Source organism: Anomalospiza imberbis, chromosome 4, assembly GCF_031753505.1.
Source record: "Anomalospiza imberbis isolate Cuckoo-Finch-1a 21T00152 chromosome 4, ASM3175350v1, whole genome shotgun sequence".
Taxonomy (NCBI): Eukaryota; Metazoa; Chordata; class Aves; order Passeriformes; family Viduidae; genus Anomalospiza; species Anomalospiza imberbis.
In genome coordinates this window covers 29,914,867-29,930,238 of record NC_089684.1, presented here as the reverse complement: position 1 = coordinate 29,930,238, position 15,372 = coordinate 29,914,867, and the positions used below count along the sequence as shown (strand labels likewise).

Sequence of the window (15,372 nt, the reverse complement as noted above, 5' to 3'; positions counted from 1 at the left end):
TTTATATAATACTATTACTGGTCTTAGCTGTCACTGGCAGGAGAACTGCTGACAGCTTTTCCAACAGGCATTTAAGAAACACCATGATGGTTTTTCAGCTGGTGACCATATGAATTACCCTGCCTTTCCCTGCAGGAAAGCTGATTTCATACAAGACCAATCTTCTTTGAAAACTTCCCCTCACACTATCATGTGCTTTCCTCATCAAGGGAAGTGATTCCAGACAGTTCAAAGTCTTTTAATTGAGCCCTCTGCATGGAAACATGTTTCCTCCACTTTTCTGGAAAGATCTAGACCATTCTCCTCTTTACTTCAAACCTCTGGCTGTGACTCAGAGTAACAGAAGAACTCCTGTGAGTCTTTGTGCATCTGTGAGCACTGCATGTTCCCTCAGTGACTCACCTCCTCCAAACGGTGCCCATATAACCCTGCGGATGGATTTCACCCAATCCTCCATGTCATTCTGCGTGCTCGCCATGAGTAGGTAGGTCTCATGATTAGCTGTCATCCGCTCTCGGTCTCCTCCTGCAAGACAAGATAATTGCACTTAGGAGCCCTTTTGCTTCTGTGCCCAGCCAAGCTCCTGCCAGTCTGGCTGCTGGAAGCACCAGCAGCCGCTCCATAGCAAGGACACATGGATACTGTGCAATGCAGTGCTTGCTGACAGACATGGCATGAAAAGAAGGTCCTGTAAGTACATTCCCCGTGAGACACTGAGAAGCTGTCATGCTTCCAAAAGGAAATGAGAGGATAAATGTCATCAGTAAACAAAAACAGCCCCATGCTGTTCCAAGAACCACAGGGGCCTGCACTAATCTGTAACTAGATACACGCACTGGAAATTTTGCAGCAGTTACTGTACCACGATAGAGAGAATAAATGCAGAGACTGATAAGGGTACTTTGAACAAGTGGGGATGACTCCATTCTTATTTTCAGGAACACACTGTGCCACATTCAGGGTAATAACACTTGATACACCCAAGTGCTGCTCTGACTCCCTAAGGAGAAGGCAGACGACATGGTACAACCCGCTGCCTTGGACGGCTCTGATGAGGATTAGATTAAAAAGGAACACACTGCCTTTTTATCCTTTCTTTAAAGAATGGGCCCACACTAAGAAGGTCAAAACCAGAATTTGGCTTGACACATCTCCATGTTTTCAGACTTGTAGTTTCTCTGTTTCATCTCCATTCTAAAAGGTACCAGGTTAGTGCAAGGGCACTGGGGATTCAAACCACCTTTCCAGCACTGCAGAATGCCAAACCCTTCCAGAAAAAGAGTGGCATTTTGATGCCCTTTCACTGAGCCAAGGGCATACACAAGTACTTCACACACAAATGCAGTGTACCTAGAAATCCTGTCAGTCTTGTATCTTTCCAGTTTCTTACATTCCCATTTTTTATCCTAGTGATATCTAAAGTAAATATCTCTGCTCATTACAGCAGGAATACTGCTTCTGGGAGTGCCCATGCTTAGTGCTGGCATTCAAACAGCTAGGATTTTAAAGAGAAATTTCTTAAAGACTAGAAAATCCTGGCCCAAGTATTCTGTATTAATCTACTCCTGCAGACCATGCTTTACAGAACTAGGACACACAACTGTAAAAGGAATTTAACTAAAACTTGATGAATGCATAAGCCAGACATTGGCAGATTCTACTGCAAATTTATTCTTAAGGATTGCATCACTATTCAAAACTTAAAATTTAACTTGGTGGTAAACAGAGATTCTGGTTTTCTACAGCCAAAACTCAGCCATTCATATGCCCTATGTTCCCCAAAAAGGCATCAAAACAAATAATGCAACAAGCTGAACCACAGTACATTTCAGACCACACCACAGTTTAAAAGTCTAAAGAACACTGCTTTTTTTTCCTAAGATATAGAAAGGATGAACCTATGTAAAGTGTCAATACTAGAGAAATATCAAGATTGATTAAAAAAAAAAAAATCTTTCCAGTGACTAGCCCAAGATCAGTACAAAACATGGGTCTTACATCCATGGTATGTTCCATCCTTTTTACCACAGAGAATGAGGGTAAGGGGACATGGAAGCATCAGAATCCCAGACCTTAACACTCCATATCAACCCTGCCCTGCAGAAAACACATAGTCAGGCTCTAGCAACTTGCTCCCCATTTTTACCTTTTACATATCCATTTTGACCAGAAAAAGGACAGATTTCTCATTCAAGGACAAAAAGGAGACAGGATACTATCCTTCAGTTTACTTCAACAGGCCTATTTTACATATCATCTAGAGTTCTCACCCTAAAAAGACCAAAAAATAAGGACAGAAGCATAAAACCTCAATATATTCTTATAGCTATTAAATGTAATAGTAATAAATACAGCATAGAGAATAATAATGTACCACAACTGAGTCTTTTCTGTGGCTTATAAAACCTGAAGAAATTATTTATCTGATCATATTACACTGTAGCTCCTTTTCATTTCAGTGGACTAGGATCCTGCAAGGTGCCACACAAAAAAATCCCAAAAAACATGCATAAACATGATACATATCAGATCCAGCAATAAAAAAAAAAAAAAGTGGTGATGTGGTTTTTTCACTAAAGAGACAACAAAAAATAAGACATGTGATGGTCCTCTCAGGTACTGCCAGATTGATCCATATTCTTTTAATAGCCTGCATATTTAAATTCAACAGATTATGTAATACTTGCTTAGCAGATGATGTAGTATTTACCAAGTTATCACGTTATGACAAATTGGAGGGTGTTCTCCACATGGAGTGGATTAATCCCAGAAGTTTAGCTAGCTTATTTACAGTGTGAATTCCAGAGCAGTACTTTAGCTCATGCAAACACACAGTGAGCCAACACACAATCAGCCTGATTTTGCAGAGAAGGAAAGCATAATGTTTGGTTACATTACCTTGTTATAAGAAAGTGAAGCTTTTCTAACAGAAAGAGCTTCATCATTTTATAGCAATTTTGGATCTACTTTGTAATTTGCATCCCTTTCTTTCACACACAATATTGGATCTTGCATTAATTAAAGCCTCATTAAAAGATTTTTTTTGGGACACAATAGCACTTGGATTTGTGTTTTACTGCTAACATTAATTTTTAGTGAGACTATACTTAAAATGCAAAATTTACAAGATGAGACAAGAAGAAATGGCCATTATTTGGAAAAGAAGTCATCTCACATAAGAAATATTAGAAAAACAAAAATAGTATTAGGACCTTTCCAAATCTTCAGTAGGTCTGCAGGACACTTGTGAAAGACATTGTTTGGAATATCCACTTCCACTCTTTTTTCCTTTTAATACTTTTGTTATGATTACAATGAAGCATGAGGAGATCACAATCTCCAAATATCAGACATCTATTCACACCCCAGATACCAGCATTAAGAACGTCAAGTTGAAAATGGTGCTCAGCATGAAGTCACATAGCAGATGTGAATCCATATTCTTTTCCAGGTGCAAACCGTAACCTATTTTACCTATGTTGTTTTCTAGCTTCAGATCATGCCTTCTCAAGTTTCCATGCCTGCATTTGCAGTCCAAGAAATGCCTGAGCCTGTGTGATATGGCCTGGATATGAACAGCCAACTCAAGGGGCTGGAATATGAGCTCCACTTTTTTCCCCATCTTTTTCCCTTTGTTACTTTGCAGGTGTCACAGGAGCTGGAAGGAGCAGAATGCAGACCACCTGACCAAAGAAGCTGACTCTGGCATGTCTGAGATGAAAAGCTGCTGTTTGTACCACTGATGTGTATATCCCGTACATTCCAGCCTCTGAAAATGGCTAGAAGTAATTGTATCTACACTGTTTGGAGTCTCAGAATGACAAGGTACCATCACATAATGTTACTCCTGTGGCCCTAACCAGACCCTAATCCGCTTTATTTCCTTGGCAGCAGCAGAAATGAACTCTTATTCATTAAAGGGATCTATCCATAACACCCATACGGGTGCCCAGTGCTCTGTCCTGCCTGCTAAGCGGCTCGCTGACCCACCCCAGCGGACTGATGCTGCTGGTACCCCCAGTACCAGCAAGAGATTTTAAGACCTATTGCCAGCATCCAGAAAAAAAAAATCAAAAACAAAACAAAAGAAACCACTACAATTAAAATAGAAAGAGGCCAGTTCCTGCCAGGATCCACTCTGCAGGGAAAAGAGAGGGACCAGGCTGTGCTGGTGATGCAGCATCATAGATCACACTTGGAGAGGCACTGGGAGCAGGGACTGCATTTAAGGGGGGACTGTTCCCTGAAGTACCAGGCTCAACAGGTCTGCAGCTCCTTATCACCAATCCATTAAAGGAGAAGGCATAGACATTCTGGCATCTAGTCCTGAAATGTGGTTTTACTACTTTGTAGAAACTTCCTGTCAAGCCAACACCTTTCCTTTACCTGGATGTACCCAGGCTGAACTCTGCACAAAGTACTGCCTTTATCCTTTTAAAAGGATCTTGGATTTTCTGTGAACAGTGGCTCCAGCATTTCTTGAGAATGGAATGTGAAAGGATTAAATTCATACCAACTGTTTAGGAGAGAATTTTCTCCCAGGAGGAACATCAAAAAACTAGCATTAATCCGATTTTTTCTGAGCTGAGAATGTCATGGCCAACCTCACAAGAACATTCTCATTCTACACAAAAAAGTAAAATAAAACTGGGGACCAATTTCAAAGTGAAACAGTTTTCTACTCCCTTGTGCATTTCTCTTAGCCACAGTTTCTGAAGCCCATACTCTCTTCAGCTTGGGAACTGAATGAATATGAAAGGCAGACTGGTCTTACAAGAGAACTGAGTTTTCTCTAGAAACATCCTCCTGCTTAGATGCATTATATTTGTCTTGTCAGGAAAATGCTAAATAGTAAAATAGCAAAATTTTAGCCTTCTGATGTTTCAGGTGAATACACTAAATGCACCTCCATATGGTATTCAAACAGAAACTCCTGGCTACTCACCACCTCCCAACATACTCTTCTCTGTACAGGTGGATAATAAGACTGTGACTTATTATTCCTGATCAGGACTCCAGTTAGTATTTCTTCACAAGCAAAACACCAATAACCATGATAAAATTCACGGCTCTTCCACTACACTTTGTGTTCCTAAATTTTCCCCTCTGCTGCAAATGAACTGTACACTAACTGACATACTTAATCTATGTCTCTAGAAAAACCCACCTGGATTTCCTTCATTAACTTTCATTTTAAAGCATTTGTATTCAGACATTTTAATCCAAAGCAGAAATCATCTCAGCAAATTGTGGAGACAGAATATCAGAGAACAAGATGAACAACCTTATTCCCCTTTTCTCCTAATGAAACTCCTTGTTTAAGAAAAAAACCAGAAAATTTTGGTTACCCAGCCATTATAGAAAAACAGTATTAAGCACTGCTGCTTTAAGCACAGGTCTGACCTGACACACTGATGTGCTACAGTTCAAATCCACACGTTTGTCTTCCATACACCAAAGCTGGAAACTATGGGATCCATCCATCCTCAAGTGAGACAAGGAACCCCATCACAGCTGTTAAACTTTAATGAAATGTAAGAACTATTCTGCTGGCCACTCCTTCTGTTCATGAACTCTGCGCACCTTGAGTGTGATGAAAATCACACATGGCTTCTTTCAAGAATGATTTGGGTTCCTGCATTGAGCTGACAATTTATCCTTCAAACTGCCATCAAACTGGTAGATGAGTTTAAACACTAAAATGAAATGTTTTATGTTCATCCCAGATGGGACAGTGGAAAAACCTAACTGCAAAAAGCTTGGTTGAAGCATAGGCTGAGCAAGGAAAATGAAGACGCTAAGCTGCAGAATGCAGTTGTATTTTAATGAGATTTTAATGTCTTCTTGGGTCCAGGATTCATTGAGAACTTTTCTTCATAGCAAGTGACAATCTGAGTTGAAGGCTGAGCAACTGCTGCATCTCAAAAGACCAATTTGAAAACCAAAAGAGACAAAGCTACTTGAAACTTGCTCTGTGTTTGGAAGTTTTTCTGTGTTTTTGTTTGTTTGTTTAGAATTCTAAAAAGCTTCTTTATTCTGCATATGCCTAGTAATTGGTCCTGTTCTTCCTGACTGTGTAAAACTTGATCAAGAATTTATAGCCTTCCCTCTTAATTCATCTGAGAATGAAGAAAGGAGTACATAGCCTAAGTTCAAGTCACTGACCACTTTTTTTTTACTACAAAAAAGAAAGTCCAGACAACCAAGTTCTTAATGATCATGCAAAAACTCATGTCATCAGAATAATACTACACAGCTGCATTACCTCTAAAGCCTTGATGACAGGTAATAGATTGGGTTGAGGGAGATCTACAAACTACAATTCCAATTCCAATTTCCCAGGACTGCCCTGTTCTATCTGCTGTAATTGTTTGGCTCAAGGTTGATTAGTCATCTAAAGGACAAAGACGTGGCTGGAGAAACACTTGTGCTTTAATTGACTGATGCCACCACCACTGAGAAATCTCAGCTTTGAAATACAGAGCTGTCAAAATCACCATTTTTTTACTAGCAAACCACATCAAGTGCCCTATTAAATTTCTCTCTTCACAAAGAATTAAAACATTTTCCTAGAAAGGGAATCAAGTGACTGTGAACAACTCAGTAATGAGGATACTGCTTTTTAAATACTCCAGTACAAATTTAATTTTCTCTTGCTCGTATCCAGCCAATCTTTTGCATTAATAATCTGCAGCAGCAGTGTTCTAAACTATGAGTATATTTTTTGAAGGGGGCGTATTAGCTTTTCAGCATAAAAGCTGAAGCCTAATTTAAGTGCTAAGTGGCAAAAGATTGCTGACACAAGTACATTCCCTGGTGGGCATTGTGCTCTAGCACAATTTCCCCACTTGCAGAATGCCTGGAAGACAGCAGGGCTTTTTCAACAGAATGAGCTGTTTTCATGAAGCAGCACTGAACCAGTTGCTGTCAGATATCTGAAATCAGGCTCAGGAAATGAATTCCTCGTGTGTAACACAATGAACACTCTGTACAGGTAGCTCTCTCCCGTGCTGCAGGGCTACAACGGCAGCGCCTGCAGTCTGTAAGAGTAAGTTCAGTGGTTTGCACAATAAAAGCATAAAAGTAGAGACATATTTAAGCATTTTGCGTTTGCATAGCTGTAATTATTGCTTAAATACCTGAGCAAAGAACTGCGATGTTTGCTCATCAGCAGTTATAACTGTGTGAGAAAGAGATCATTAATGACGAAAAGAGTCTGAATTCAAACCATCGAACAATGTAAGAGCTCCAATTTTTTCAGAGCCCTTTAATCTTTTCAGGCATGTCTCATCCTTCCCCCCTGTTTTTGCTGCCATTCCTTTATTCCTAATCTGAATTTCTGCTATGCTTCAAACAGATTTCACAATCCTCCACCTCATCCTCAGCCACAGATCCCAAGTGGTACCTTCCCAAGTGGGAAAGCATAAATAAACAAAAGCCAAGAGACTGGTCATAAGAAATTCACTCTGCTATGTCCTTCATTACTGCTAGGACTTGAGACATATAAAATATTGATTCAGTTAGAGAAAAAAAAAAAAAAACACACATTGCATGCCACATTTGTCTATATAAATGTACAGTGCTGTTACAGTGCCCTATTTACAAAACTTCAACCATAAAGAGCTTTCCTCTGAAATTTTGAGTTAAAGAAAACAAAAATAAAGTAGAGTTTTGCCTAATGCCACAAACTATTAAAAACCTACTGTGACTTTTTTAGTTAAAACTTGTACACACAAAAGATATCAAATTGTCAGTGTTTGGTTCCTGGAGACAGAGACAGGAGAGATTTATTTTCTAAACAATAGCTTTGTTCCTATCAGACAGCAGAACTTGTTTGGGACCCCCTAGAACAAACAGCAGAGAAAGAACAACATGAGTTTTTCAATGACCTGTGAAGGGGGGAGTTTGAGGGTCACATAATGTCAAACATCACTGGTAGTGCAAGAACTTGTGGATGACTTCACTGTTACCTGTTGTAACTAATTTATTCTAAGAGAAAAGCATACATTCAAATTACCACAGCAACTTATTTTCTCTGCCCCACATGACACATCTTGAAGATAAATTACTGTCATTGGAGAGTAAGAACCTTCTTTGAAGTATGTCAAGTTGGACACCAAAATGACCATTATGTTATATGAAATCTGGCTGATCACCAAGCTGATTTTAGGGGAAGTCTCTGCAAACTTACCTATGCTTCTACAGAAAGAGGGGGAAAAGCCCCATGCATTTGCTGGTGTAGTCACAGTCAAACATGTTAAAAATGCTTTAAAAGAATTTGACTGTTAGGACTCTGTTTTGGGAAAAAACAAGATCCTGGAGCTTCTGCTGCTGGGGAAATGACTGTCCTGCACTACCGAATTCTTTCTTTGCTCTTCAGCCTCTCATCATGAATTGCATTAAGTGCAAACACTCAACCTGAAATGGATTTTTCTGAAAGGTCAAGTCCACAGCACATATTTGTATGGCATTTGATCTAGCAGGAAATTAAAACTTCTGATGATTTTAAGAAAGGAAGGATCGATACCTGAATGGAAGTCCTCAAGTGTAAATTCAGCCAGGGATTGGCAAGACCTACCTATATACACACTGGCATGTGAACTTCAGGCTGCAAAGCCAGCATGTCAGGATGTCAGAGCAAGGTTGCCCTCAGAGACTAACAAGAACAACATTCAAAGTACATGCTCACTTCAGCTCTCAGCATTTACTCATTAAGCTCTCCAGCTCTCAGCATCCATTCATTAAGCTCTCCGTTCCTCATGAATATGGAAAGCCCTGTGCCTTCAGCAGGTAAAAATTGAGATGCTCTTTTATCAGTCTAAACATGCTCTTGGTACACAAGGTAGGGAATTAACTCAGTACAAAACAGCTGAATCATGTGGTATTTCTTCAGAGAGTTCAGCCAAAAGAACTTCCATCAGAAGACAGCCATCCAGTATCCCAGGACAGGGAATTGTGGCTAAGCTGTAACTTGAGACACTCTTTAAAATGCTGTTTCATACAGTGGCCTACTCACAAGTAGAGTGACCTACTTGTGAGTAGGCCACTGTATGAAAACACAGAAAACATTGCATGCCTTCTAATTTTACAATTATTTTGTAAACAGACAGAAAAGATAATGTCTTTCCAAAAGCTTCCAAGAAAAACAGTTTCCTTTCTCCATCAGGAACTCCTCCTGACCATTCTCCTCCCTGCTTCTGGACATGGTGCTTTCCAGTCTGCGCTGAGTTAGACCCAAACACAGAAACACTTAATTTCCCCAGAGAGCAGCCAGTCCTTTTAGCTCATTCAAATTTGATCACAGATAAAAATAATGCTCTTTGTGGCACAGATACAAAAGCAAAAGGATGCAAATATCCTAAATGAGCAAGTATGTATTATGCATACATGCACTTTTATTGAAGCATCACTCATTTAATAATGCAAATTCATGTTTTAGCAGTTCAGTAAATAAATCAAGAATAAGTTATTCAATAAAGCATGTGGGCTAATTGACATATGCCAAAAACAATTACCTAACAGAATGTTAGGTCTCAGCATAAGACAACATTGCTTATCTAAAGTAGCAGGAGATTTTAGTCATCAGTTCAGGACATTTGTTCCACAGCTCATCTAAAATCAGCCATCTCCAGAAACACTGTGCCTCTTAGCACTATTTTGGGATATCAATTCAATATCGACTAAAACAAAAGTGTGCCGCTAAATGAATTATCAGCTCAACTCTAAAGTCCTTTAGACATTTCAGGGTCTGAAATGTCAGATTCAAGCACAGCTTTCATGTGGAAAGAGCCATCAAACACCAGTTATCTGCAAAGCACAAACAGAGCATAGTGTTCTGTACATCTCCATACCTTGCAATAGAACAGGATGAACAGAAACCTCATTTCAGCCTTGTTCTGCTGTATTTATGGCACACACATGTCCATAATATGGTCTGCATTTCCTCTCTCAATAATGAGCACAGAATGATCCCAGAGTGAATTTGCTACTAATCTGGGTAGGTCTATACCTTTGCCTTGACAGCTGGAGCCTATATACCACGGAATGTTTTTTTCACAGAAAAACCACTTGGGTCTCATTTCTGGCAAAGTCCACTTAAAGAAGGTGCTTGCAAGGAGAAACCCAGTGTATTTCAAAGTATTCTTTTTTAAAGAACATTATACAGTGAATACCTACAAACCATTTACTTGTTAAGAAATATCAGTAAATCTATGAAGTAATCTGCAATTAAGCAGAAAAAGTTATTCAAGATGCTTGATTTTTCTGGTAGGAAAGAAACAAGGACTTCTTATAGTAAAGTCATGACTGCATGACAAACCTGAGAGGTTACCAGCAGCCATTTCTGATTTTGGTACACAATTATTGGCAAATTTCTGTGCATCAGTGAAGGGATTCCAAGTCTGATAATGGGAAGGCAACAAAAAATCCATCACTGACAATGTGGACGACAACAATCCATTAATCAACAAAGCCACCCACTCAGCAGACATTAGCTAATACTGAAGAGACAGCATCTGTCCTCCAGGTAATAACTGCCCTCTCATGAAACACAGAGCCTTAACCCAGAGGAAGTTATAAGCTTAGAATAAGGACCTAACAATGACATACAAATACCTACTACTGATAAAAGAGGAGACAGGAATTTAACTATCATCAGCTCTGCTTTGAAAAGTTTACTGTTCATAACCGCCATGTCCACTGTAAACTGAGGCCACTCTACAGAAGCTGCTACAACTTTCTGATGTCCTCACAGAACAATAGAAGAGCATGCTAATATTAGCTAGGAGTTAGACAAAGAGATTTCACTGAAGTTTAACAAGATTCTCTGGCTATGTTAGAATCTACAAAACTGTTGAATGCCAAATTTGATAATGGCAGATTCCTTAAAATTCTGCCTTATGATTAGACTAAGTTTAAACATTCAAAAGAAAGGTAATTCATTCACTGACAGGTTACCATTCATTGAGGATGTTATTTCTACACGGAAGGTATGGAATATTTTTTTGTTAAGTGTGCTGAGCATGGACATAGAAAGCAACTGTCCCTAAACCACACAGCATATATGGCAGAAGATATTTTAAAAGAAGAGGAACAAAAAACAAAGTATGTTAAGATGTAAGTCAATAAGAGAGAAACATTTGTCAGTGAGATTACCAAATGCATGACCAAGATTCATCACCTATTCAAAATATAGAGAGAACTATAGGATCTCACATCATGTTGTACATGAAAGTTGCCAAATCCAGAGTGTTTTTCTGGAAAGGTGACTCTGGTATATTAGAAAGACTCTCAGTATCAGTGGCACAGGTAGAACTGGCGATTATCACGAAATCTGGGTGAGAACCAGCTCTTGTAAGGTTTCCCACATTAAGTCCTCTGACAGGGACACAGACTCTGATGCTTATCTAAGCTGAACTGCTGAGTCCCTCTGGAGTGTTCCCAGGCACTCAGCATGGAGAAAGAGGGAGACTGCCCTAAAAACAGGGTGTTTTTAGGTGGCACAGCCCCAACTACAGGCACAGCTGCACTCCCAAGAGCTGAGCAGAAATCCTAGGTAAGCCTGACACAGCACTTTATTTCTTCAAGTATTTTATGTTACAGCCAGCAGCTGCCAGGCAAAAAGAAGTCCCCCATCATACTGCAAGTCACTGGGAGTCGCTTCTCCCACGTGCCACCACCTCAAATGTTGTGGTCAATCTATCAGACTCAAAGCAATCAGTCCTCTGTCCAAAACCACTTTCCCCTTGAAGTTTCCTCTCCAAAAATGAAGGAAGGGCTGCTGTTAGTTAGTTTGCTTCTGTTTTATGCAATCACACAGACCTGAATTCCAGTTCTAATTCCACCTTGCCCAAAGGCAACAACAGGCATACAGCAGCCTTAGAACAGCCTTAGTCTATAGGAATGGCTGTGGATTGGGGGGCCCCATGTTTCTACACAGACATGGAGTGCAACCAGTCTCATCAAACCCTTCTCTGAAGGGCTGCTCAGCCAGTCCTGGGGGATACAGAAGTGCTTTCCTAGGTACCAGCATCTGCTTAGGTTTTCAAAATGAAAAATGAAGGAGAACAACGAAAAATACTTGAAAGAAGATGCTTAGATGAGACCCAACCATGTGTTGGTGCCTGCACAGCAAATTTCACTTCCTTTCAAAGAATTCCTCTTCAAAATATCTCTGTGATCCTTTGCAAACGTACTTCCCCGTCACTTTCCAAACTGTCAAGAAAGTAAATTGGATACAAAGTCACTTTGAATGTTCAAGGATTTAAGCAAATTCCCTGGAACTCTGTTCTCTGTGTTGCGTCCTGTGATTATGCTACTGTAAAAACACTTATTGATCACAAACTGAACAGGAATACACTTTCCATCATACATGCTACATTTTGAAGTTGAAAGCACAAAATTCACAGGAGAACCTTTTATTCCATAATAAAAACTTACAAGAAGAATAACTCAAGTTGATTATGGCTAATTAGACAGGGAAAGAGACTAAAACTTACTACAACTTAATTTCTGCAGATTGACAGATGGTCACATCTAGTTAATCTCATCATGCTCCTTACATATTAAATACAATATCAGCCGATGCCTAGCATTGCAAATTATTCTTTGACTACGTAGCACTGAAAGGGAGAACAGTCCTTATCCTTGGCAGCCCAGTAGCTAAGGATTTTTTTGAGCAGAAAAGGGTTGTTTGAAATTAATGGCATGAAAACTGAACTGAATGACCAAAGGACACTCTGCTAAAAAAGACAAAAAAGCTACATTTCTCCACCTGGAGCTGCTACGGTACCCACAGATGGAGAAAGAAGTGACCTGACTAAGGGAGGAAGTGACTCAAATCAGGTTAAAAATCCCCACCTGGGAAGCAGGGTCCATAATACAAGAACCAGGCCGTAATGAGAGTTGTGCTGGCTGTGGCCAGGCTGCTAAGTCACACCTGAGTGAGCCAAGCAAAACCTCACCTGGGTACACCCATGTGGCACTTCAGGGACAACGCTTCAGGAAAAGTCATTCCTGTATTCAGGCTACTCAGGCTCTGAGAAAAGCTGCACTCACGGGTTGTAGGATGGACCTCTTGCCTGAGTCTGCTGTGGCAGGGGAGTGCATTTTCTGCTGTGATTTCTCTCTTTACAGCATCTGACTAGACTCCTCATACAGAATCACTCCCAGTGAATTAGGTTTTAGCCCTTGGATAGACACTGAGTGGGGAAATGGCCCTTTCAACATCCAGATTCATCTGTTCTCTAACTGATATGCACAGAGTAAATAAACTTCATTTACATAAAAGAACATGATTATTTCTCTTCTAATGAAGGATTAACTATCAATGCCATGAAAGGCATCTGGCAGCAGTAATCCATGAGCCTTCCTTCTTAGGGGCCTGGACTACTTACAGAAATAACTTCTGTTCCAGATGGGAGGACACTGACAGATCAACAAATGGATTAACACAGTCCCAAAGGCTCACAGATTCAGTCCTGTGCCCCAGTGGCCAGGTTGTCCTTTTCCCCAGTACTCGGCTGCTGTAGTAGTTATGCTGGGTATGCCTGAATTGCCATGTGAATATTCCAATAATCAGCCACAGGACAGAAGAGCAAAACCTGTTTTCCACAGTCACAGAGCTCTTCGCTACTTACTCAGGAATCTCAGGGAAGTTGTGCCATTTTCCTGACCTTCAGATACTCTACATGGGGACAAATGCTTCTGCCTTACTCTGCTTATTATTCTGGCATAAACCACTATTTAAATGCTGATAAAATAATTATAAAGGAGACAACATCTCTTGGAAGAGAAAATCAAAGTGGCAGCATGATCTGAGGGGACAGTGTAAGTTAATTCAAAACGATAGTGGAAATATAATGATACAATTAGAGTGGTAAACAAATCTAGAGGTAATGAATCAATTTATTAAACTAAACATCACTATGAATTCCTACCATGTAGGCACAATTCTCAGAAGAATGCCTCAAATAAATCTCAAAACTCAAACATACCAAGATTGCAATTCAAAAAACTAAAGACAGACTCTACCATTTAGGACTGCTAATAAGATTTCTGCAGTTTAATAGCTTTTCTCCCTGAAATAGATTTTGCTTAGCCATGTAACTAAGCTCACGGATCTCTGCTCTTGACCTTCTAGGGCAACTTCCATGACTGCACTAAAATATACACCACACTCCTAGGTCTGGGAGACAGATTTGTTGCCACAGAGGCTGGGGTCACTGAAAGGTTAATTCTTTTAGTAACTACTTCTCAGCAGGACTAGGGTGTAACATCCAACAGCTCTGCTCCAGTATGCAGTAATGAAATGAAGGTGTTTATCTGCATAGGAATGGATCTCTGTTTGTGGGGTGAAATCCTGACACATTCATCCAGACATCAAAACTGGAGGCTTCCAAAGCAAAGACTGCCATAAATAAGAAAAAGTCTCCGACCACATGATGCTCCTGAAGCCCAGGTGCTCAGGAAAAAATTAAACTCTTAGCTAAAATGGGGAATGATATTTCCATGATTAGAAGAGAGGGCTTCTTACCATACAAGGTATAGCCAGCCTTTTTTTAATGTGATTAATTCTCCTGACCTCATAGATCTGAGGAAATAACTCATAAAATGCAAGGTTATTACTTGTGGAGAGAGGCCACAAAAGACTGTGTTTGTGCTAACATAGGATCTCAGGAGTGACCTCTGGGAATGGGATAATGGGGGTGCAAGTTTCAGCTCCAAGGAGGCTTTACTGGACAAGGACACACATCTGGAAATGCTGAGGGAGGGGTGGGTGACAGCAGGACTTAGACACTTTGTTTAGGCTCCATGTATCTAAAGCACCTGGGTTCTCCAACAACTCCAGAATTAATCAACCCTCCAGATACATACATGTGAACAGCCAGCCAACAATAAAAATTGGCTTTGCTCTGTTTACCTCAGTTATCCTATAAACCCAACCATTTCCAATATTCCCTTCTTTTAACTTTGCTAGTGCATTACTTTTCCCAGGTTGAAAGCATATTGAAATCTAACAACCAACTGCAGCACATGTGGAATAGCTTCATTCATCCTCCCATGACATGACAAAACCCCACATCTCACAGAAGGACCAAGAGATGCACACAGCCCATTCATATTCCATCAGGAGAGAGAGGAGAGAGGTACCATCCTGAAACTGGAGAGGAGTATCTCCTTCCAGCAATCCCCTCCCGACAGCAGCACAGAAAGCTCCCCTTACAGCTCCATAAAACACACCAGCTCAGGAAGAGATCTATCTGCTCATCAGGTAACTGGGCCAGTTATAGTTATAAAAATACATATAACATGTCTATAAAAATAATGTGCCACCTCACTGTAAAAGGCACAATGCTATCACCTACACACCAG

At 40.2% G+C, this 15,372-nt stretch overlaps 1 protein-coding gene across 7 annotated transcripts in view; it reads right to left on the bottom strand.

Annotated features, from left to right (window-relative positions):
• The window catches only part of ARHGAP24 (Rho GTPase activating protein 24), a 181,361-nt gene that overhangs the window by 29,759 nt on the left and 136,230 nt on the right, over window positions 1–15,372 (bottom strand). For all 7 annotated transcript variants that reach the window (XM_068187695.1, XM_068187696.1, XM_068187699.1 and 4 more), the window contains one exon: window positions 403–525. In XM_068187695.1, the coding sequence (XP_068043796.1) occupies window positions 403–525 (123 nt within the window). The remainder of the gene's footprint in view (window positions 1–402; window positions 526–15,372) is intronic.